The sequence below is a fragment of the Oreochromis aureus genome, linkage group 12 (genome assembly GCF_013358895.1).
Source record: "Oreochromis aureus strain Israel breed Guangdong linkage group 12, ZZ_aureus, whole genome shotgun sequence".
Classification (NCBI taxonomy): domain Eukaryota; kingdom Metazoa; phylum Chordata; class Actinopteri; order Cichliformes; family Cichlidae; genus Oreochromis; species Oreochromis aureus.
Window position 1 is genome coordinate 21,687,124 of NC_052953.1, and position 24,859 is coordinate 21,711,982.

The 24,859-nt window shown below is 40.9% G+C and overlaps 1 protein-coding gene across 1 annotated transcript in view; it reads right to left on the reverse strand.

Annotated features, from left to right (window-relative positions):
- Window positions 1-880: 880 nt before the first annotated feature.
- Window positions 881-24,859, reverse strand: part of si:ch211-130m23.3 (single-stranded DNA-binding protein 2) — a 57,552-nt gene continuing 33,573 nt past the window's right edge. The window contains exons 5-17 of the mRNA XM_031736226.2: window positions 8,577-8,666; window positions 7,097-7,156; window positions 6,016-6,082; window positions 5,121-5,191; window positions 4,941-5,008; window positions 4,463-4,511; window positions 4,345-4,380; window positions 4,199-4,253; window positions 4,023-4,093; window positions 3,861-3,939; window positions 3,679-3,707; window positions 3,493-3,591; window positions 881-2,858 (exon numbers count right to left, since the gene is read on the reverse strand). Coding sequence (XP_031592086.1) covers window positions 2,829-2,858; window positions 3,493-3,591; window positions 3,679-3,707; window positions 3,861-3,939; window positions 4,023-4,093; window positions 4,199-4,253; window positions 4,345-4,380; window positions 4,463-4,511; window positions 4,941-5,008; window positions 5,121-5,191; window positions 6,016-6,082; window positions 7,097-7,156; window positions 8,577-8,666 — 804 coding nt within the window. The 3' untranslated portion in view covers window positions 881-2,828. The remainder of the gene's footprint in view (window positions 2,859-3,492; window positions 3,592-3,678; window positions 3,708-3,860; window positions 3,940-4,022; window positions 4,094-4,198; window positions 4,254-4,344; window positions 4,381-4,462; window positions 4,512-4,940; window positions 5,009-5,120; window positions 5,192-6,015; window positions 6,083-7,096; window positions 7,157-8,576; window positions 8,667-24,859) is intronic.

Sequence of the window (24,859 nt, forward strand, 5' to 3'; positions counted from 1 at the left end):
AAAAAACAAAACCTATTGAATAATACATCATATGAAAGGGCATAGAGCCGGGGGTCTCAAACTCCAGTCCTCGAGGGCCGGTGTCCTGCAACTTTTCCATGTGTCCCTGTTGCAGGACACCTGAATGCAATTAGCAGGTCATTAGCAAGACTCTACAGAACTTGACTTCATGCTGAGGTGGCAGTTCAGCCATCTGATTCATGTTACAGCAGCTCATGAGTGAATGAATATGGTGAAATAAAAGTACTTTTAGAAGTACATTTTTCCAAACACTTACATTTACTTAAGGCGGGTTAGGTTAGGGGTTGCCACCTCAGCATGCAGTCAAGTTCTATACTCTTCCTAATGACCTACTAATTTATTCAGGTGTGCAACAGGGCCACATGGAAAGATTTCAGGACACTGGCCCTCGAGTACAGGAGTTTGAGCCCCTGGCATAGAGAGAGCTGTACAACACACTCTTTTTTTTTTTTCCCAATACGATGCCCTTTACAATGACGCCATAACAGGCTGATATCAGTATGATGTAATAAAAACAACATAAGCCATAACAACTTTGATGTTATTACTGTTATAATTAGAGTAACAACATCGAGTTTTAGTATAGCCTCTAGCATAGCCCTTGCTCTTCTGGGGGAGTTGCTGTTATTATTATTATTATTGTTAAAATATATAGCTATACATGTAAAGCTATCCACCTATCTATCTACCTGTCTATCAAATTTCAAGTACAAAATCCATCCCCGAATGATTGAAGTTATACAACAGGTTTGGTAAATTTAAGTACAGCTTTAACAAACACAATTGTGATCATATAATTTCATCTGCAGATACTTTCAAATGCACTCCAAAGTCTGTTCAAAATGAAAAGAGATGACACTTTAAGGTTAGAGAAGCTTTATATCAGCATAGTCAAAACCCATGAAACTTCTCTGTGTATTTACAAAAACATAATACAAGAATAAAAAAGAGAAAATGAACACGTCACAAATGGAGTCCCACATACTGTCACAAAAACAGAAAGAAAACAAATGATCCAATTTACAAATTGATCTTTATGTACTCCCACTTATGGCTTCAATCTAACACAAAACAAAATAAAACATCTCAGGTCAGCTGTGATGGTGCGCCATCAGTCCATCGTTCCCTTTGCAATAATAATTCTCTCTAGCATTATCTTTAAATAATAATAATAATAATATCAAATACACATACAAGACAGAGGAGCTACATTTGTGAGCTGTACACTTTGCAGTAAGGGAAGGGAAAGGAGAATGTTTGCAGGAATATTCACCCTTTGTACATGATAATAATTCATCTTGGGCAGTGAAAAAGGTTTCAAAGATTATTTAAAAACGAGCTTGTTTTATTTTTCTGTACCAACCAATTGTTCATCATACTAAAAATCACAGTTTTTCCGGACGACAGTTAAGTATGAGTGACCAAAGCTTGCAGTTCATCATCCATACTGCTCACCTCTTATTACTTGTCTTTCTCATTTGAACGTTTTTATGTCTAGGATATGGGAGCATGTTTTGTCACCAAGAAAAACAAACAAACTAATGATTCCCTTCATTTCTGTCAAAAACATTTGTTTCGGCCCCACAAAAGCACATAATGGGGAAAAACCCACAGGATGAGTTGTAGTAAGAGTTCAGGTGAAATAAAAACTTTCAGTCTGTACAGTACTACTGAGTACTACTGAGTACTACTGAGTACTAACATTTGTGCAAACATTCCTCAGCCTTATGCTGACTTCAGTTTAATTACAATAAGCATAGTGACTGATCTCATGTGACTTAAAGTCAGACTATGGAAGTTTTTAAAGACGAGTTAGCTCGTTGTCCCTCGGATTAACTGAAAGATGAATCCGTAACTACTAGAATGCATGATTGCTTAGTTCAATACATTCAGGACTTTTGCGTTGTCTGTCTTGCTTGGTCTGGTATGACCATTAGCTTTTAGTTGCTAAATGTTAGCTAATGCAATGACCTATCTACAATGCCACTTTGCCGACTTTTGTGTTTAGACATTTCCCATTTCCACCTGTGGCATGTTGGCTGCTGTTAAAGCAGGTTCATAGTCTCACTTTAAGCCTTGAGCGAGTTTTTTTCTTAATGAACATTCGCCTTCAAACTAAATCTGAAAACAAATATTGTCAAGTGGGATGAGAAAACCACTGACAGTATAAAACTTTAAATGCAATGTATGCGGTCTTTAGACATTTACAAACTCTGAAAAGACTTCTCAAATATCAGCCCAAGGATTGCGATGTCTCTCCACTTCTCTTCTGGTACTGCAAACAGACTAATTAGAAAAAAGAAGACTTGATGACAGCCATTTAGATCAATCAAACAGTGACTTTATATATTTAAACTCACTGGAATTTTAACTTTAGGATACTGGCATTTTGTTTTTGGGTACCGAGCTTTGTGATCTGATGCAAAGGCAGAAAAATCTGTCTGTGACCGGACTGTGTGCACTCTCTCATACACACCGTATGCAAATTTACAGAGTTCTCCTCTGGGTCAATTTAGTTCCTTTGTACAGTCTCATTGGAGCAGAGGAAGAGCAGATGAAGGTAGCAGAGTCACCACTTAGAACTGGAGAAAAACAGGAGCGTAGAAACATGGACAGAAACCATGGAAAGGTGGGACTTCGGTCGGGGGGGTAGTAGTAGTAAGATGGCGCCTGGGGCTACTGTCCGATTGGGCAGGTGGTGGTGGAGGAAGAGTCACTGGCCTAGATGGCATCACATCATGTCTCACTGCTTTTTGCAGAGCCACACCAGGTTATTGAGCGACAGACCAAACCTGCTTCCAGAGCCCTCACACGCTCATCGTCATGTTTGGAGAATACTGCAGAAAAAAATTAAGCAGAAACATAAAAACGCGACTGTTAATGTGTTTAAGAGAGGAAAGCACATCTCTAGCCATTAGTCTTAATTATGCAACAGTCACACTAAGCATATTAGCGGTTAGAGACCAAAATTACTAGGACCATATGCGCCAAGTGGGACCTCGTTGGCTTTGAAATGATTGCTTTGAAGACAGGGACCAGGTCTGTGAGCACTCGCAGTCAGCTGTGAAGCCTCTTTGTTTCACCAGCAAGAATTAGCATCACATTTAAAATCACAGCTGCATCATGGGAACTAAGCTAAATAGCCAGAGCTAGCATTAGAAGATGATGCTGGTGAAAATAGACTATGTCCAGTTTAAACAAAGAAAAAGAAGATGGCAACGGCCAGCGTCATGAAGTCGAGGCTTCAGAACACTAGTCAGCAAAACAGTGGTGGTGTCATCTTTTATATACAGTCTATATATCTTGCAGAGACTAGTAAGACTGATATTATCTGCATGGTAAAAAGTACAGCAAGTAGTATCTTAGCTTAGCATAACAAATGGGCACGTTTAATGCAAAGTATTACAGGGAACTCTCAGCAGGAAACACCTCAAGTAATCCCATACATTAAAAAAACTAATTTTCACTCACACTTTCGCTCTGAAAAGGGTTAAGGAAGTTTCCTCCCATCTCTCCATCCTCCCGAGGCGTCCCAGGCTGGTTACTCATACTTAGGTTACCAGGAGAGTTCTGCTCAAAGGCAAATAAAACATATATCACAGTATCTGCTACACAAATCAGAAGTGTAGTTCAGAGTAGGTGAAAAACTTCTCATACCTTGGGGAGACTGTCCATATCGCCTGACCCTGAAGGAGGGAACACAAGTATGAAAATAATGCACATCACCAGGATCAAATGAATACTAATTTTTCATGACAAATCAGGGACAAACATAACCAGAGGTTTGTTGGTTTGTTTGTTTTGCCCTTGCAGAACACACAAGCTTCTTGTTTTTGTACCTAAAGAGCCATTCATGTGATGTGGCTCCATCCCGGCCATTCCCCCTAATGGACCGTCACTGCCTGCACCCATAGGAAACTTCGGAGAACACACATAGGACAAGTTAACAGCAGTACTCCTGTTTGACTTGTAACACTAACACAGACCCAACAGCCACTCACATTTGGCCGGCTTCCACCTGGAGGGACTGTGTTTATCATAGTGTACATGTTGTCTCCAGAGTTAGTTGAATCTGACAGAACACAAACAGGAAAACGGAAACAGTAAGAAAATTAAAGGTCAGTAGCATGTTTATATATCTACATACACATATACAACTGATACACACAGAGTTTACCTGCAGGACTTGGCATTATTGGTGTTCCAGGTGGCCCTCCTCCCCCTGGAGGTCCCTGAAATGAGAGTTTTGTTTTCATGACATTCATGCATGATCCTGTGAATTACAGCCTATTTAGCTAGTTTAATGGTTTCAAACATACATACCGCATAGCTTCCTGGTGACGCAGAAGAGTATGGGGTCTACAAAGACAAAGAAGTAAACCACTAAAGTCATGAAATGAAAATGAAACTTCTTCTTCGCTATTTTTGCTGCAGGACTTACAGAATTGGAGTTGGGAGGATTTGGCCAGGGTCTACCACCACCAGGTCCCCTAGAAAAAACCCATACACTTTAGTTTTTTGCATTTGGCAGGGTCTTTGTTTCCAATTCATTTGGGTAGAGTTGGCAATAACAAGCTCCCCAGATGCCAGAAAAAAAGTAAATGGAAGAAGAAGAAGAAGAAAAAAACTAAAGAAGACTAAATAGAGGAAAAGGTTTCAGTTATGGTTTCATGTCCAGAGCTGTAGGCAAAAGACAGTTAAAGCTATAAGGAAACGGCTGACTATAACAACTCTACTGAGTGATTAAAGATAGCTGACATTTGGAGAAAAATGTGCTGAGTAAGCTTACATTTTTAAAATAGACACACAGAAAAGTGTATTTTACTCTTTTATAACCTCATGTGCTTATGCTACTCTGTCTGTATGTGTGTGTGTTATGGTGATGATGGCTGTCATTATGTTATGCATATACCACTCACATGCTCATACCAGGCATCCCAGGACCAACCAGAGCATTCAGTGGTGGCCTCATCCCACCTCCATAGTTCTGGGAAAAAACAGAAACCAGAATTCCGTTTGGACACGACTACATGAGAGTATCTATCAGAAACAAAACTTACAGCAAGTAGTCCTCAAAGAAAAATCATCTTGACCCAAACCTGGGGTCCTAGTGGGACCATGCCTCTGGGTGGAGTCATCCTCTGCATTGGTCCTCCCATATTTGGATGTCCTGAAATGTAGGATTTACCAGAATGAGAAAAGGTTCTCTTCAAACAAGCATTTTTGTGTTTAACACCTTTTTGTGGCCACTTTGGTGACTCAAACCACAGACGAGCATGCATTTTTAAGGCGACGAGACTTAGATGGCACAAATGCTAAAATTTACAGCTGCTTCAGTGACACCGTTTTCTTGGTCTGATGTTGGTTCGACCTAAACACCATCTTCACCCATGCATAATTTAAGTGTTGTCTGGAGCAGTGAGTAGTTTGCGTAAATGGGAGTATGCTCGATTCATAAGAATACTGAACATGCTGGTTTTAATATTAATGATAATAGTATATCAGTGAGAGGCTTACCATGAGTTCATCTTGGTAACAAGCACTGAGCAGCTATCAACTGGGCTTCACGGTTATCTGAACACTATTAAAAACTCATAAACGTGCCATTCTTCCAGTGCAATGAATAAGGCGACTGTTTCTTTATATACCGTTATCATAAAACTTGTTTCACGTTCCCCTCGGGAACCCATTCTGACTTTGGTGATTCCCTTATCCCAATTATAGTGTCATAATGGTTTTTATTTATTTTGTAATGAAATATCTTGACAGCTACTACAGTAAAATTTGGCTCAGGAATCCATGATCTATAGGTGGAGAGTCCTCTTTTAGTCGTGTTAATACATAAGGGTGCATGTTTTAAGGGCAAAACCTCAATCAGGCTATGATCGCACAGTAAATATTATTTCAAAAGACAAAATCCTGCCTGCCTGCATTATTGTTAAATAAAGTAATTGTTGACTATATATGTGTGCGTGTTTCAGTGTGGGCATGCACCTTGCTGTCTTGTGGGATCCATTCCACTCGGTAACATAGGCTGGCTCCCTGGAACTCCTCCAAGACCCTACAGAAAGAAGAGGATCCATCTCCAATGTTATAATCACTGTTATGTTGCTCATTTGTACAATTCAGTTACGTCTGCTGTAGAGCTGGGCGATAGAACGATAACGTTATGTATTGCGAAATAACTTTTTCTCGATAGAAAAATTAAACTATTGCGATAGGCCTCATCCCTCTTGCGCTCTTAAAAAAAAGAAAAGAACAGCCAATCCAAATTAAGTAGCGCAGAGCCGAACCAATCACAGCCGCAGCGTCACGTCACGTGACTTGTTATGTACAGCACAAGTGCCAAGCCGCACGTGTGTATTTGTTTGGGAAGCAGCCAGCCGCCGTGCCGCCCGGGTAATGGAGGAAATGAGTGCGCCGACTAGAGAAAAATCAACCGAGAGCGTGAGCGAAGGCTATCGAAGAGAAAACAGATGGTTCCAATTCCGGAGAGATTGTCGAACGGAAAGGCCATAGAAGTTTCGTAGTGTGAAGGTATTTCAGCTATTTCAAGTCTGACACTGTAAATTGTGCCGAAAGCAAGTCTGGAAATACAATAAAGCGGTGCATGCTCAATCTCTGACTGAAAGCGCTAATTCGTCATTCGGCTTTTGTCAGACTAAAGCAACTGTTAAAACTGTTTAAACAAACTGTAAAACAAACTAAGATTTATTTTTTTAGAATTAATATTTTGTTTCTAAATGGAATTGACAATTTAGCGGTCTGTTTTGTTTGTTCTATTTTGAAACTTAAACGCTTTAGCGGCTGCCCTTTGTGTAGTTTGCAATATTTGCCTTTATTTATCTGAAACTGAAGTCTCATGTTTCTTAAGTACATCTACCCTGTTGAACTTATTATGGGAAATAAATATTTAAATCAAAACAAGCTGCTGATTATTTCAAATATAGTTATTTGGCTTATATCGTGATATATATCGTTATCACCTGAAATGAAAAAAACATATCGTGATATGAAAAAATCTTATATCGCCCAGCTCTAGTCTGCTGCCTGCAGGGGTCAGTGTGGCTCTTACCTGATTCGGTAATCTGAGGGGCGGTCTTGGTCCTCCGGGGTATCGAGGTGACATAAATGGCTAAAATTTAGGCAAATAAAGTATTACATGCAGACAAATAAATGGACTGACCACATGTGTAACAAAGATTTAGAGAGTGGCACAGTGGGAACTTTATACGCTCTTCAAAGCAGGAAACCAACCAGAGCTGCTTTTATGTTTTCACTCGAATTCAGGGCTCATTTTCCTTTAACCATACAGCAAACTGAGGAAGCTGACCGCATTTTCACTGGAGCGAATTTATGAGGGGGAGAAAAAAAATGACAGGAGAAAAAAAAGGATGATAATGATGTCAGTGCATGTGTTAACTGTGTGGAATTTGGCAGCCTGTATGAGGAGCTCTTTTGCAGCTGTGAGTGGGCTTTCACTTGTCCTCACCACAGACAGTAGCAATGCTGTTGCTATGTCTGCTGAACTGATGCCACCCCGGACAGAAGAGCCACTCTGCAGTGGTGGAGGAGCAATGCAGAAATCTGCCACTAGAGAGCAATGGTCCTCTTAATTTAATCAGAGCCTTCACTTAAATTGCTGTCTTAGCTGTGCTAAAGAGACATCAAATGGATGAAGCTACAGCATTTTAGGTTACTTTAGTGATGGTGTTACTTAAAATCTATTTTTTATTATTAAATAAAAAATGTAAACAACTGATCATTATCAGCAAATGACTTAACAGAATCTGAATGAATAACACACAGCATCATTTGTGACTGACTTTGGAAATAATGTGCAATTTATCGAAAAAAACCAAAACAAGTACTGCAGATATTCTGTTATATTTAATTAAAAAACCCGACAGAAGAGCTGGCAATCAGGTAATTGTTATATTTCTTTAACTAAGAGGTCTTGACAAGACCTTGCCTTCAAAGAGCGACTGATCTTCAGAAGGAGATGGAAAAGGCCGTTTGGACTCACATGTGAGTTTATGAAAGCAGAACTAAGAAATGCCCGGGAAGACTATTGATCTTTGCGTCTAATCCGAGCGCCTGAATTTGACTGATAATGACGTTTAATCGATGTACAACTGGCAGAGGCCTTCAGAGATGATCTGGGGCAATGCTGCATGTGTGCGCTTTTGTGTGCCAGAAATTTATCTCTTCTGTCAGATTAGGGTTTTTTTTTCACGTTGAGATGCATCCGCACAGAGATTGTCACATATTCAAAGGTAACGTACGTGAATATACATACAGTTGTTGTTATCTGAGAGTGAGGTCTTGCTCTTAGGGGATCATTGGGTTTCTAGTCATGATGTTTGCAATGCGCTCTTTCCATTTAAAATGCCTGGAGATGGCTTGTTGCTGTGATTTGGAGCAGTTTCAATAAAATGCAATTGAAATGAAGTGAGACTGAATCCGCCAAATTTGGGGAAGCTCAAATTTGAGCTGATATTACATCCTCTGGAGTGACAGAAACATGGCCGTTCAGCCCTGCGTTGCATGCATACCTGAAAGAATCCTGGTGGGACTGGCCCTACTGGCATGCCCTCTCCTGGGGGAAGGTTACCGAGGACTGGACTCGGTGCTGCTGCGGCACTCTGAAAGAGACAAATGGCGAAAAAGGGAGACTTCAACTCAGATCTCAGACTTGTCAGAAACAACAAACTCAACACCTCTTTCACCTGTTTCATCAGTGGTGACATTTTTCATCGCGAAAAATGTCAGCTACTCTCCATTTTTCTGCAGAATAAACAAGCAGATATAATAGTTTGTCTAATTTCCGTCTTCCTTAAAGCAGGAATTTACTTATCCATGTTGCAAAGATAACAGATCCAACACCAAATACCAGATAAGCCTGCCACCACTTATATAAAAGTCATACTAAATAATTAAATGAAAAAGAAAAGTCTGCACTGCGAGGGTCTTTCCCCATCTCTCTCCCTCAGTGGGATATTTCCTGTTTCTGCAGATGCCCTGCCACGCCGGCCCAGGTTTATTTTTATTCAATGCGTTTTTGTTGTGCTTGTCCCAGACGGGTGGCGCTGGATCATTTCAGCACTGCCTCTGTCTGCTTCCTGTCGCATTGTACAACCAAGTTACCACCCAGCACCGGCCTCTTCTTCCTCATCCTCTTTAGGAATACAGAGCAGACAACGCGCAGTGTGGGAGAATGTACGTACATCCATATATTGTACACAATAACGTGTGAACAGTGGGCTCATGAAGCCGGAGTGACTGCATCTGTGTCAGTATCTGCCCACTCTCTGTTCTATTTTTCTGATCTTCCTTTTCACTTTCTCTCCCCCTCTGAAGGCACTGGAGGGGTGTAAAGAGATCCAGCGAAATTCACCCAACAGTCTCTGAAGTTTCCGCCAGCTGACTTTTTAGGTCAGACAGGAACAAGGTTTAATCAGAGCTGAGATAAAAGCAGACTGACGACACCCCTGTATCCTCCTCTGCTCCACCCCGCCACCCTCTCTGTTCCTTCGCCCTCATATCTCTCGATCGTTAATGTTGAGCAATGTCGAACAGGATGCCGTGCAGTTTTTAGATTCTATATTCTGCTGTAAACATAGGCTGTATTTGTCTCAACAGATGAACGTACAGATGGACACAGATGGAGATTTGCAGCTCCATGGTTCAGTGGCGAGAGGCTGGATTTGGTGTGTGTTTCTGTGTGTACAAAATCATGCACAGCATCAAGTGTGTTTTGTTTTTTGGGATTTTTTTCCCCCGTTTTTTTTTTTTTCTCCCCTTTTACTCCCTCTCCCTCCTCGCACCCTGGATTACCCAGAATGCCTTTGCTCCCTGGCAGCCTGGAGGTCTGCTGAGTTTGCCTTCGTGCACCGAGAGAGGGAGGGAAAGAGGAGAAAAGAGGACAAAGCAGAGATTATGAGTGTGTGTGTGCATGTGGCAGTGAGTGTGTGAGCGCACTTAATGTTTGTGGCGGAAAAAGAAGAACGGGAGGAGGGAGGAGGAGGGGATCTACCTGACCTGCTGACAAAGCAGCATTTTTCCAAACACCCAAACACGGCAACGAGGAGAAATAAAAGCAAAAACAACAAGCCTCAAAAAGCAGGGCCACCTCTCATACATGGAAAACTACAGCAACGCTAAAAGCTTTGGTACTGCTGCTGACGGCTAAGTGTCTTTTGATTATGACAAATCAGGTTGAGTCAAATGACATTAAAATCAGAATGAATCATAGGTTTAACAAAGCATCTTTAAAAGAAATGATTTTTTTCCCCATGTTTGTCTCCATATGTTGATCTCTAGAAGAGTCACGTGGGTTAAACAGTGTAAAACTGGGATTTGGAAACAGGCGTATTTGCTTCCTTACAGAGTTACACTTAGATCCAGAAGTATTTGGACTATGAGTTGATTTTTAATCAAACAATCAAGACGTGATTGAAACGCAGGCTTTAAGAAGAGGGGTTTAAGAAGAGTATTGCATTAAGCAGTTAGGAACCGCAGCCATATTTACACACAGAGCCCCGTTTTCAGAGGCTCAAAAGTAATTGGACAGTTGTGGCAAGCAGCTTTATGGCCTATTCTCTCATTTTCACAATGACAAGTGAAGCAAATGAGAACAAAAACAAAAACACTGAGTTGATTCTAAGTATTGAAATTGCAGTTTTTAGATTTTTCACTGGAACTCTCAATATGAAATCCACAGAAATGCTGTTATAGGTGAAGGAGTTCATCATTACGCTGAAAACCGCCCAAAATAAACCAACCAGAGAGACAGCAAAAACTTTGAGCGGCCAAACCAACAGTGTGGTAACTTCTTAAAAAGAATGAATGCGCCGCTCAGCTCAGCAACACCAAAAGACCTGCAAGACCACAGAGGACAACTGCAGTGGATGATTGCAGAATTCTTTCCTTTGTTATAAAAACCCTTCACAACATTTAAACATTTTAACCTCTGCTACAGTAACACATTCAAGGACGTGGGCGTATACCTAAGCTCCCTAAAAAGCCGTTTGCTGATCCAGAATGCTGCAGCCAGAGTACTGACAGGGACTAGACACAGAGAGCATATTTCTCTTCATTGGCTCGCTGTTAAACTCAGAACTGAATTAAAAATCCTTCTCCTCACATACAAAATCTTGAATAATCAGGCCCCGATCTTAGCTATAAGACTGCTGGTTTACTTTTAGTTCCTAGATTTGAGAAAGTAGAACTGTTGGTTACACTCAAGAACGAGAAGGTCAGAGTCTAAAAGAGCCGGGAAGAAACAGCTTATGATAGAGCCGATGTTATGGCATTAGGATATATGGCTGCCAGTGGGACTGCTATAACAGTAGCAGCAGGATAACCTGTGAAGTGTACAGGCCTGTACTCGCTGCTCAGATTCAGGCAAATGCTGCAAAACTGATCAGACAGCGCTTCACAATGGACAGATAATGACCCACACAAACCAAATCCAAAAGCAAGCCAAGAGTTTCTCGAGCAAAGAAACGGGATAGTCTTCAATGGCCAAGTCACTCCCCTGATCATTATTTCCAGTTATTAAATACAAAACTGAAGGCTGAATCAGAATCACGTGTGTCCTTCCCTCCCCTGAAAACAGAATCTGTTCAGTTAAACTGATGGCAAAGCTTAAAGATCTGCAGAATCATAACACCTGGTGTCGCTGTATAATATTAATGTGGTGCCATTACCTCGTATTAGCCACAACAATGCAGTGATCCACACAGCAAACTCCTGCTTGTCAGTTCTGTTTAAATACTGATTCACAACCGAGCTCAACATATTCCAGCACTTAACCTTAGCAACCACAAAAGATCCACAGATTGTTACACTGTTAATGAATCCATCATTAACACCTCTCACACATCAGTGTTTACACTTTTCTGACAAGGCCAAGTGAGAGGAACACTGAGATAATGAGGTGGTGCCTGTACACATTAACACCGTACGGTAGTGTACATTATTGTGTGAATGTAGCTGCCAGCAGTGGTGCAGTGTAACGCTTCTGCATACACTTCTCACTGAACTTCAATGCAACCGAACACTGATGCTAATTTCCACTGCACTTCATTTGATGGACTTCATTGCCCATTCAATTTGCGAACAAGCTGTAAGGCCAATTATAACGCCGAGATTATCTCAGAAATTCTCAGCCCTTAAATGAAAATTAACCTGTCTGAAACTGGATTTGGGGGAACGACAACAATTTTTCTTGGCAGGTAAATCATTGCTTTTGCTGCCGATGTCCATACAGCATTTTATAGTTTCATTGTTTGCTACATTTCCAGTTAAAAACAAAGGGAAAACACTGCTTGACCATGCACCACCATTTGTTCAGCTGTGACACCTGCACAGCTGAAACATGCTCCATGAAGAATGGCGTGAAAAAACACAAACTGTGTAATGACAAAACTTCTAAATTATTATTTTTCTGTATAATATATATTTTTTTAATAAGCAACAAAAACTAGTATTAGACAACACCTGTACCTGCCAATAAGACAGCAGAACATAAGCCAAACATGTCAGAGTTGGACTCTACCTTTTTCTTCAGTATAAATACTGCTAGTAGAACTTAAATACAGTAAATGTACAAAAATATAAAAAAAATTAAAGTAAAATTTAAAATTTTAAGGGGTCTTTGTACAGTGCTGGGCCACAACATTCTGACCTGAGCTATTCTTTTCGTGTTACTCCAAAAGTCTTGTGTTAGAGAGCATTGTTTTAATGAGTGCTGTCCACCGCCGCAGTCCAAATTCTCCTGCAGATTGTCGCGTGGGCTAAGATGAGGTAAGCATTTCTATCCTCCCATGAGAATATCGTAGGATGAAGGCAACACAATGGGGGGAAAAAGGTATTGCATGCATGTATGTAACATCGACCTGAACCATGATACCACAATGACTAAAACACTCAGCGTTTGAGTTTTCCTTTAATTTGTCACACCCATCTGTAGATATATAGATAACCCGAATGTCAGTGAGCTCATTCGGCTCACTATCCATCACAGTTTACAGGTTATTGTCTGTAAAACGACAAATGTTACCTTGACCTTGAGCGCAGTTTGTGTGAGGACTCACTACACTTGGAGGAGTAGGCTAGCAGACGGATGCCTCGCCACGCCATAAGATAGTCCAATCTTCGGCCGGATGAGCTGATTAAAGTGTATAACAAATGAACTTAACTTCAAGAAGAGTAAGGTTCAGTCCCTTTGTTGTCCACGCCACTTTAAGCAATTTCCCTCACTTCTTTTCTTAAAACTATCTTCGTTCTTACACTCGTATCTTTTCCGATGCTCCATCATTTTCTAGAGCGATCCAGAAAGACCTGATTGAAGCGTAACAAGACAATCAACTCTTCCGTCTGTCCATTCGGGAACCCCATTACATTACAGCTTTTCATTTAATGAAGCACTGTGTGTGTTGTGTTCTCCCTACATTGTGGTTATTTGCACGCTAAACGAAGTGTTTGTGATGAAACCCGAGGCAGTGGAACAGCCCCCGAATGTCCTCAGATGAACACCTGCATCTCCTGGCAAACTCATTTGTTTCATAAATTATTCAAAACACCACCCTCCAGGAGGACATTACAGTATACCAGACATACACGACAAGGCTTACAATAACACAAACTACTATTGCCATTTATTTAGTTAAAAAAAAGGTCCAAAAAAGAGGCTAAAATAAGGTCAGCTTCTATTTCAAACTGTGAAGACTGGTAAATATAACAGCGTCTTTTCCTGTGTGAGTTTTTTAAAAACACAAAGAAAGAAAAAAAGGCAGTAAATGTATCATATGTCGCAACAAGCAAGGGGGGTAGGGGAAAAAAAATCACCCGAACACGAGGTTTACTCACTGAAGTAAAGCTTTAGATGTATTAGATCTACTGCGTCCACTCTGTTATCACAAAGCTTCCCATATTATGGAAATATGTATAATTTCTCCATCAGAAATGGCGCTTTCCCTCCCGAAGCGTCTTCTGCTTTATGCCTGAAAACGACCCAAACATGTAATTTGCTAAACTTTTCTATAAAAAGCACAAAAATGCATCGAAAGAACTCCGTAGTCATTTATATGTAGGGCAATTACGCTGCAGCTCAACACTTTACAACTTAATCAGACTTCCTCCATACTACATTCACAGTACACTAATCCTATCACACTAAAGGGCTCACAAATACTTAACAAGATAACTTGCAAACTCTTTCATCCCTCCATGTTTACAGATTAATGCGTGTGTGTGTGTTTGTGTGTGATGCATGTATACTTAGCTTGTGGGTGTGTGTGAGTGTGTGTGAAGGTGAGGAGTCATTTTCATTCAATACTGCAGAGACTGAGAGACACTCAGAGATGCGTGAGTGGAATCTCAAAAGGCTGTCTGTGTCTACCTTCCCTCTCTGTCTCTATCACTGTGTAAACCTGAACCGGTCCCTCCACCTCTCTCTGTCTCACACAGCCTCACAAATCAGCTCTGTCTGATTTTTATTTATTTATTTATGTATTAATTTAACACCCCATTACAATAAGTTTTACATATATGTATCCCACATAAAATGTCCTGCTGTAGTAAAACTGACCTGACAATCTGTTTACATCATGCAGCATAGGTGAGTTCATCTGTGTTTAACGTCACTAAATATCAAATAACTGAAAATGATATTACTTTACAGTAACTGCAATACTCCAGTAGTCCAGTATTCAGGCCCAGCAGCAGGAAGTCACTCCTTTTTTCAAGCCTTTATTATTTGGTTTGTTCACCTTCATATTTGATGAAAGAATCTTTCGTCAGATATTCAAATTTCTACAGAGATTTTGTGCCAAGCTTCAATTTTACAACCTGCTCCTGGACAGATGGGTTATGTTGCCTGCCTTCCTCTTTAACCCTATAAAGGCTGAACCATGAAATAATTGCAGGGAGTGAAAAAAGAAATTAAATGTCCATTTGCATATATGACTTTTAATTTCATATGTGTCATATGTGCTACATCCCGTATTTTTCTGCAGTTTATTGCTTACAACTGTATTTTTTGCGGGGGGGGGATGTTAAACTGATTAGGGTGACCAACCGTCCTCTTTTTTTTTTTGCACTTGTTGACTTGTAAAAGCCTATTGACATTTTTTATTTCACCATTCATTAACCACACAGAGAAGGGATCATTTAAACATGCTAAAGTTTTCTTTAAGCAAACAGTATTATTAAAGTTCTTCATAACTGGGTGTCCTCTTTTTTTGGGAATCAAAATATTGTCACCATAACACTGATGAAGTAGAGGTCTCAAAAACTCACGTATCAAATATGATACACCAGGTGTTACAGGGTTAAGATAGCCCAGAGTTGTTCTGTAGGACTAAGGTGAGGTAACGTTTTTAACATACTCCTCTGGCTCTGATTAGTTGCGCTGTGGCTTGTTCTATACCTCCTGATTAATGCTGCAAATGCACTTCCACTGATTTGTAGCTGGTCTTAGAATTTCCTGGATCACTTTCCAACTTTGCAAAGCCTCACAGTCAGCCTTTCTTTTATTTTCAGAAACATTAAAACAGACAGACTCCAAATTCACAAAGTTTCCTGTTGACAGGTCATTTTAAAGCCACATTCATGCAGTTATGCCTAATCCAAAATCACAGGTGTGTTTAACTTTATTGATTTCTTCTAGCCTGTTTTCAACATTGCATTTTGAGTGTGTATGACATTTGTCTGCTTAAGAGAGTAAATGCTCCACTTCTGACCTTAGAAACAATAAAATGATTATTAATCTGACATTTAAGTCACACACAGGTGCACCCTCTTGCATACCTCAGATTAACACAGCAACATATGTGTGTCTATGCAGTTTTAAATAACAGTATTTATATCTGTATAATATTATATACCTGGGTAAAGTGCCTCAGATGCAATAAGGTGAAATCACTAAAGCACTGATGGCTTTGGCTGTTTAATGGAACAACGGGATTTATTATGAAATACTCAGAGCAGACCACTACTAAGTTATCCTATAAATTACTTCCTAGTCAATCACTACCACTAACTAATACTACTTCCCACCTAGTCCAACTCCCTACAGACATTGAATTAACCATTTCATAACACAAAGAAGAGCAGATAATTGTCCACAAACTAACAAACAATCACTTCATTTTTAAAGTTGCTGATAACTTGAACTAATAAATGAAATTATTTGCTTCACTTCATCTGTGAACGATGGCCAGTGACAGAGGCTGACATATTTTCATTTATGAATTACAGTAGCAGCAGGGGAAAAAATGGCAGAAGGAAAAAGCTCTGAGGCTGCGAGAAAATGGCCAAGTAAAAGCTCGAGGGGCAGGCTCACGAATTCTTCACTGAGCACGGCGGCTGTCCTGGAGAGCCTTTAGGTGAAAGGCTGCAGCGGGTTGTGCATAACAGTTACCACTGAGTCTCAAGGCCACATCAGGATCTACGAATGACACGCTACACAGGAAGGAAATGTGTTCCCCCTCCCTCCCCCTCGTTTCTACTCACTCCATCCTATCAAATGCCATTAGTCCACTTCCTGAACAAGGAGGGAGGGTGTGGAAAGAAGAGATGCTTCCATTCTGCATGATTCCCTCTTTGCACGCACACACACACACACACACACGCACGCACACACACACACGCACACACACGCACACACACACACGCACACGCACGCACACACACACACGCACACACACGCACACACACGCGCGCGCACACAGTAACAAGAAAAACACACATTCATGTATGCACACTATCACAGTGTATATGTGTATCCACAGAATAAAACTTTGGAGCATCTGTAACTGTAAATGTCATAACTACAGATTGTGTAGCTAAAGGTTTTTAGCTACACAAACTCTAGGAGAGAGGCAAAACGAAGCGTGCTAGCAGTGTAGAGATGAGAATGGGTGTGCTCTCCTTTTAATCATCTATTATTCACATCTCCCATAGCAAGACAGATCAACACACCCCACTGTGGAATCCCAGCCCAAACTCACTTTTCAGTTTCAAGGCTTAAAAATCACCCTCTGCTATTCAAAGCTTGGAGCAGACCTTTCTTGTTTGCCCACACTGTACCAGAGCTACTTGCAAGTGTCTGAACCAAATTCAGTTGAAACTCTGAGGATTGCAGCTCTTCAACACCAAGGTTATGTCATGTTTCAGCTCTTACGAGGGAAAGTCCAAGATGAGGCTCAAGAATACTGACTTGCAAGCCAAAGTGAAAGTCTAATATGGCTTCTAGTCAGTGCTGGTATGAAAAGTGACGATAGCATGATGGCCTAAATCAGAGCAAATATCAGATTTTTAAGGAAATGTTCACACCTTTAGTTTGTTTAGTGTGGTCTGAATAAGCTGATGAGTTTGTAAACTTGTAGCTTTTCCCCATGGTTTGGTTTATTTTCACACGGAGAAAAATTCAAGTGAACTCCGAGTGAATCGAAATCCGTCACTACAAACTGCGTGAAAATATTCAGTTCGCTTATTGGCGGGAGCATCAAAAGTAAAAACAGAAAGAAGGTGCTGTGTTCTGGACTATAGGAGAACAGAGAATTTACGAACACTTCACAGCTATTTGTTAGTCCGCCCAGACCTTTGGACATCTACAGTACCTCGCAGCATCCAAGAATACAAAGCATACATGGCTACAGGAAGTTTTTTAGCTCAGACTCGCAGTGTACACCTGGTAGTTGGTTTAGATCGAGGTTGGATCACGTTCACACCATAAACGAACTGGATTGGAGTTCATGTGGAACTACACCAAGACCACCTCCTCTCCAGGGTTTCGGTGTGATTGTTTTGCTCTGCAATTACTGAGTTCACACCTTGACAAATGAAACGCACCACGGGGGAAAACGAACCAGAGTTCAACACCGCAGGTGTGAAAACACCCTAAATGGAAAAATCCAGTATATGCTCTGCATTGTGTTGCTGTATGTAATCTGGTACTGTAATTGATTTGTTTATATGTATGTGTATATAGTGTATTTACATATGTACATATATTATTTGCACTTCAGATTTGATGCTGTTTGAGTTATATTATTTTTCAATGACAATAAATCTAATCTAATCTAATCTAATATAATATAATATAATCTGCAATTAGCCTCAAGCTATGTGCGGTTTACAAAGAATCTCAATGAAACAGCTAAATACAAAACAATCAAAATAAAAGGGCGGTTTCTATATTTCTATACATACCTCATGAACAGTTTACTACAAGCTACGTTCATCCATTCAAACAAGATGTTATTCTATGGCTTTGGTGCTTTCTAACAATCACACACTCACAGCCCGATGGATGCACCGGGGGCAAGGACAATTCGCCACGCAGACTCTGTGACGCACTGAACGACCAACATTACAAATGGTAGATGACACACTCTACCACCTCAGCCATCCTTGTAGTGACCTGTGATTTTTCACATTAAAATCAGCATCAGTCCTGACGTTGAATGGTTATACTACCTAATAATTTTCATGTTAGCTTTTTAGCAAAAGCTCTAATGATCATGCACAGTGCTTGATTTGCCGTTACCCTCAGTAAAAATGTATAATAACGAGAGAAAATACTGTGGAATACTAGGTCTACTTTTTTAATTAGCTGAGAACAAGTAAAATGATATAATTTCACATTTTAAGAATGGCAAGGTTGCGCGTTCTTGTAATGGCATGCAAACAATAAAACAACAAACAAGAAAAACAGAAAAGTACAAAATAGAAGTTGAGAAGTCCGTTTCAGATCCAGCAACACAACTGTCGACTAATATCCCCAGGCAAAGATTTAAAACTGTAGCATCTGGTCAGCTGTCCTTTAGTAGAAGATGAGCAAAGAAAAGATTCAGAAAACATAGTTACCAGTGGTATTTACAGATGACTAAAGTTGACATCTAGCAAACTTCATGCAATAATGACCCAAAAGCAAGGCTTTAATGTTCAGTGGTAAAGGTCTGGATATTAAGTGGCACTACAAAGATTAAACTAAAGGGGACATCCACACAGGAAGTGATGTGTGTGTTGCACATTGTTTTGCCACCAATGTTTGTTCACTAATTGGCATTCCAATCATTCCAGACTTTGGTTGCCTAGGTAACCATATATTTTTTTTTAAGCAAAAGGCTTGAGCCGCACCTCATTTCTTTCTATTTTGTGTCCAAGGAGTCAGACTTTCGTCTTTTTTAAAGTGTTCATGAGCAATAGTTCTCCAGCCTTCCTAACAGTATTCAGGTTTTCCTTTAAATATTGGCTGCTTTTTCACGAATTTTCAGTCTATGTACCTGACCATTTTCAGAGAGTGTGTTTTTGTTTGTTAAGGCCTTTAAAGCGTTAATTACGTGGCTGAATAGTTATTTCCGTTATACATCTTTAAACTCTGCTTGATATCTGTCTGGGGCACATGCATAGTTGGTACTTGCAATTGGTAAAGTAAATTCTCTGTGGACGAATCTGTGCGATCACAGAAAAACAGGAACACATGTGAACACCTGCACGAACTCTCATGTTCACCGTCTGATGACAACATTGTACCTTGGACCTGAGCGGACATGGAAAATATGATCAAGGCTTATCCCTGATGAATGAATCATTCAAGCATAAAACAAAATGCACCCAACTCAAGGAACCAAGTGTTGTGTCTACATAATTAGAGGAATACATTTAAAATTGTAACTTTAGGAACTTTGTTACTAGCAGTCTGTCACAAAAACATAATCAGTTACAGAATTCGTCATGGATCGGCCTCCCCAGAGCTCAAACCTCAACACTGTTGATGCAATGTTGGATCATCTTGATAGAGACCAGAACATAAGTCATCCAGCATCCAAAAAACTTTGAATGTCTTTAAAGAAACCTAGACAACTATTTCTGAAGACTACTTAAAGATATTAGAAGAAAGCTGGCTAAGAGAGTTCAGCCTTGACTGAAAAATAAAGGTGGTAATACCAAATATAGAGTTTCATGTATGGTAGTTTTCCTGTCCTTGCTTGGAAGCCACTAAATGTCACTGACCTTCTTTTGTCTGTGGTTGTTTTTTGTGTGGATGCTGATTAAGGTTATAGCAAAACCAAAGCAAAACCTAGACGATAATAATCAGAAACGCAGACCTGACAAATAGACAAAAAATAAAAGTTGGAAATGTCACATATTCTCATGACTGTGGGGAGGAAAGCAGATGGAAAATATAAAGTGGATATAAAGTGGCGAAATGAGCTTTATGTGTAAAGACTAAAGAACTTATTATGAAAGGCTAATTTCTCGCAGCTGAGTTTAGCATTTTCTCTGTTTTATTCTAGCACAACATTCTTTCACCATCACAATCTTTTAAAATCTTTGCCATGTTTATCGACTTTAGCAGCACATTATCAGTATAACACAATCCCCACCAGCACCCAGACACTCTCTAGTGTAACATTACAGGTGATTACCTGGTAAAATGGCACCACTGCACTAATCTGCTTGGTCTCACTGGGCGATTACAGGTAGGGTGATATCAGCTGCACAGGGGGTGACTATGATGGAGGGGGGAGGGGGGAGGGCATACTGGTTGTGTTTCCTTTATCACTGATGTCATTATCGACCCTTGTAAACATCTCCGGGTCTTGCAAGGAGCTGTATAATATGTGAGGTGGAGCTGCAGGCTGATACACTGTCAGATACACATACAGAGCTGAAAATGATAGTCACTTTGGTGCTGGGGTGTTACTCTTCTTCCACCACTATCTTCCTTGGTTCAACGGCACTGGGGAAGATAAGGGAGATGGACTGAACACAGAGGGGAGGGTGGGCAAAAAAAAAAAAAAAAAAAAAGACAGAAGATTTAAATGCTGCAGCTTAAGATAGAGATGAGGCTATATTGTGGTCTTTTCTAATATATTTAGGAGATCATTGCACAGACAGATTATGTCATCTTTAATAGAATCACTTCAATTATTTTAAAACACATCATAGTGCAATTACGGAGATTGAGAAAAGTAATTAAGAAAACTGGCAGAAATGTTAATTCACAGACTTATTGCCACAGGAACAACTAATGAGGAGTTGTCTCATCTTGCAGTTCTTTAAGTAATAGAAGGCCAGACACAAGAGACAGCACAAGATAAGGATATGGGTGTCTACGAGAGGAAAGGAAAACACTGCAGTTAGTTAGGGTCAAAGAGATAACGTGCCAGTCTGATCGTGTCAGGGTTCTCTCTTTTGCCCTCCTACTTTCACTTCTGCAGCTCAATCTCTGGATCCTTTTCACCATAATCCCATCCACGTCCCCAACCTCTGCGGTTGGTAGTGATAATCTTTGCAAGAATTTCCCCAGTTTTTCTTGAAGATGAGTCAAGGAAGTTTAGTATTTAAGCATGCAAAGCCTGATAATTAAAGATTTTGCAAAATAAAAACAACATGGATTCCTGCTGGAAGCAAAGCTGCCTGTCTTAAAGATCAGCTAGTCTTTACTTAGACCGCTGCAGACGCATAAAATATGCTCCTGACAAAGCTCCTTATCATCATAATCAATAGCAATAACTGCACATGAACTTGAAATTTATCTCCTGTATCCCATGGCCCTGTTACAGCTTCTCCTTATTCTTACGCCTACTAGTGTTTCACTGCCCTCAGTTAACCTCTCCCCTCCGCTCAGTGCCGTGGCTTCATCTTTGCCCCTGCCTTGAAGCGAGGCGTGCATATGTCAACATCACATAACACTTCACCTCGGCATGTCTAAACACGCGTGCGACATGACTCAGCGTAATACACCAGTGGAAAACATACTCCTTGGAGAGCATGGGGGGGGGCACAACGGGGCAGCAATAGAGGAAGCAACACACATAAAGAGGAATCTAAAAGGCCGGAAAACTGAGGCAAAGAAGGAATGAAGAAGAAGATGAAGTAGTGCAGCAAGCAATGGGAATAGGCAGGGGAAGGTAGAAATGTGAGTTTTTGGTAAAGAAATATTTCAGTATAAGTAGCACCACATTGAAATTTCCATTTTGAGTTTTAAAACAGAGATCGTGACAGCCATTTCCATCTCTCCTCCACCTATGGAAATTCCCATTCTCTTTCTCTCCTCTTCTCTTGGTTCGCTCTTCATTGCCATGGCAATGATGTTGCAGTGAGTCACCTCATCATCTCCCTCCTCCTCAACACCGCCAAGAAAGAACATGGGAGCGTGTAAGAGAGAGAGAGAGAGAGAGAGAGAGACATGGACAGAGACAAAGAGAGAGGGAGTGAGAGGTTTTGTGGGGTGGAGGAGGAGATAGAGCTCTGTTTCCCTGGAAACAGACCGGGGGTCTCCCCAACCCCCATTGGTTCTCTGCTGGTTGGAATCAGCTTGTTACCCACAATACTTGAGCCAACGGAGTCTCTGTTTCTAGGTTGTCTCTGTCCAGTCTGTTTTTTTTTCTTCCCGTCTGTTCAAACGCACGCACACAAACAAGCTCAGGTTCTGGTCAAAATTCAGGTTTGCATTCATACCACTGAAACGTGCTGACCGTGCTCAGGTTTGTTCAGTGATACGATATGATCAGATATTAAAACTGCAGAACTCAAAAACAGTCATTTTTCAGTTATTATAACAAACTCAGGACTTTTCTTTTATTATTGTGTTTGCATCCACATACTTCTCCACCATAATCTTCCAGTCCCCTTGAGCCTTGCTCTAAACAGGGTTCACCATGGCCACCTCATCATATGGTATCCCTCATCTCTATGGACCAGTATAATATAATGTTTAAGGTTGCAAGTTGATTAAGAATGTTTTACTTTAAGGAATGAGTCGACTTTCTTTCCTCTGTTCCCTGTGTGCCAGCACAGCATACACACTAAGGAAAGGAGAACAGTTGGAAGAAAAATGCAGTAGAGACTGAGAGCACATATGTTAATGAAATAACTTTTTTTTCTTTAAATGTGGTAATTTATTTAGGTCCCTGTCACAGATGCCTAGAAACCAGACGGTGACTACCTGGCAACCACTGGTTGCGAAGAAACAATATGTATTCCCGGGTGGGTTGGCGAGCAATTGCTGGTAGTTTGTATGGAGGACAGTGCCTACTGTCTGCAAACGCTTGTCATCTACTTGGCAATCAATAGTAAAAATTGAAAAAGTGCGATAAAAAACCAACTCTACAGAATGTTAACCTTAAAGTAAAAGCTATGCTTCACTACCACTTTTACTTTGAAGGTGACTATTCTCCATTTACTGCTTGTGCTGCATTATCCATCTATCCATCCATTTTGTTCCACCTATCCAGGGCCAAGTCACTGGGGCAGCAGCTTAAGCAGACAAGCCCAAATATCCCTCTCCCCAGCCACCCCCTCTAGCTTATCCATGGGAACACCAAGACAATCCCAGACCAAGACACCGAGAAATATAAAGTCTCCAGTGTGCCCTCAGTCTTCCTGGGATCTCCCCTTGGTAGGACATGCCTGGAAAACCTCACCCCGGAGGCGCCCAGGAGGCATCCTTGTTAGATGCCCGAACCACCTTAGCTGGCTCCTTTCGATGTGGAGGAGTAGTGAGCCCCATGAGCCCCACCGAAAGGCTGAGGTCTCCTCGTGGCTAATTTCCACTGCTTGTATCTGCAATCTAGTTTTTTCTGTTACTACCCACAGCTCGTGACCATAGGCGAGGGCAGGGACGTACATGGACCAATAAACCGTTGTGAACAAGACCCCGATACTTAAACTCCCCCACTTCAGGCTCTAACTCGACCCTGACACGTAGTGGGCACTCTACACTTTTCCTGCTAAGGACCATGGCCTCAGACTTAGAGGTGCTGATTCTCATTCCCGCCACTTCACACTTGGTTGCAAACCACTCCAGTGCGAGCTGGAGGCCACCACCCAATGAACCCAATAGAACCACAACATCTGCAAAGCAATTGCAAAGAGGTTTTGGGTGCAGCATTACAAACCTGTTGCAACCAATTGCCAACTGGTTAAGGAATACACAGCAACGTGGGGTCAACGGGGTCACTGACTGGTCTCTAAGCATCCATGACTGAGGCTTTCGCAATTGATTTCACACTGACTGCCATCAACCTCCAGCAACCACTTGGGAACCGGTTGGGGAATGTTTTCCGTCTCAACTGATGGTTGGGAGATTGTTGCTGACCAGTCTCTTAGCCTGGGACATTACTTAGAGAGTAATGCATTCTCTCTAAGAGAATTGGGGGTAAGGAGTCTTAGGTGTCAGGAAAATATGAAGCAACTTGCCATCTCTAGCTATCTCCATGGATACTTTCCTGCATATTTAGTAGTAATCTTCAAATTAATTTAATGCAGCACATTGTAACTGTAGCTATAAGAAACAAAGAGATCAAAAATGAAGCTGCAGGGCTTAGCTTAAGACAGTAGTTAGAAAAGTTTTGCTGATGGAGATTGGGAGGCAGCTCAGCTTGAGACGATGACTTCAGGGGAAAGGAAGTCTCACAGTCAAAAGCATGGCTGTAAGAATTTTGGCTTGCTGAGGTGTGATGTTTATTAATGTAGATGTGTCTCGGTACTCCTAGGAGTGCTGCTAAACCAGACAGTTTAAGTTAGGAAAGATCAGCAGGTTAACATATTTGCAAGGATGTTTTCATTATGATGTAGAACATTTAGGGTAACAACTGTTTTTATGACTCAGTAATATTAGAGAGAGAGAATAAAGGAAAGTCTAAGGTCGGCTGTGCACTTAGTGTCCTTTAATATACTGAAACAACATACATATTTACTTCACATGTCTCCAGTGCAGACAGTGGCTGCTTGTCCTTCAGCATCTCACAGGCAGTACGGTACAGGATGTGTGCACTCGTGCTTATCAAACACTACTGTTTGAGAACCATATGTA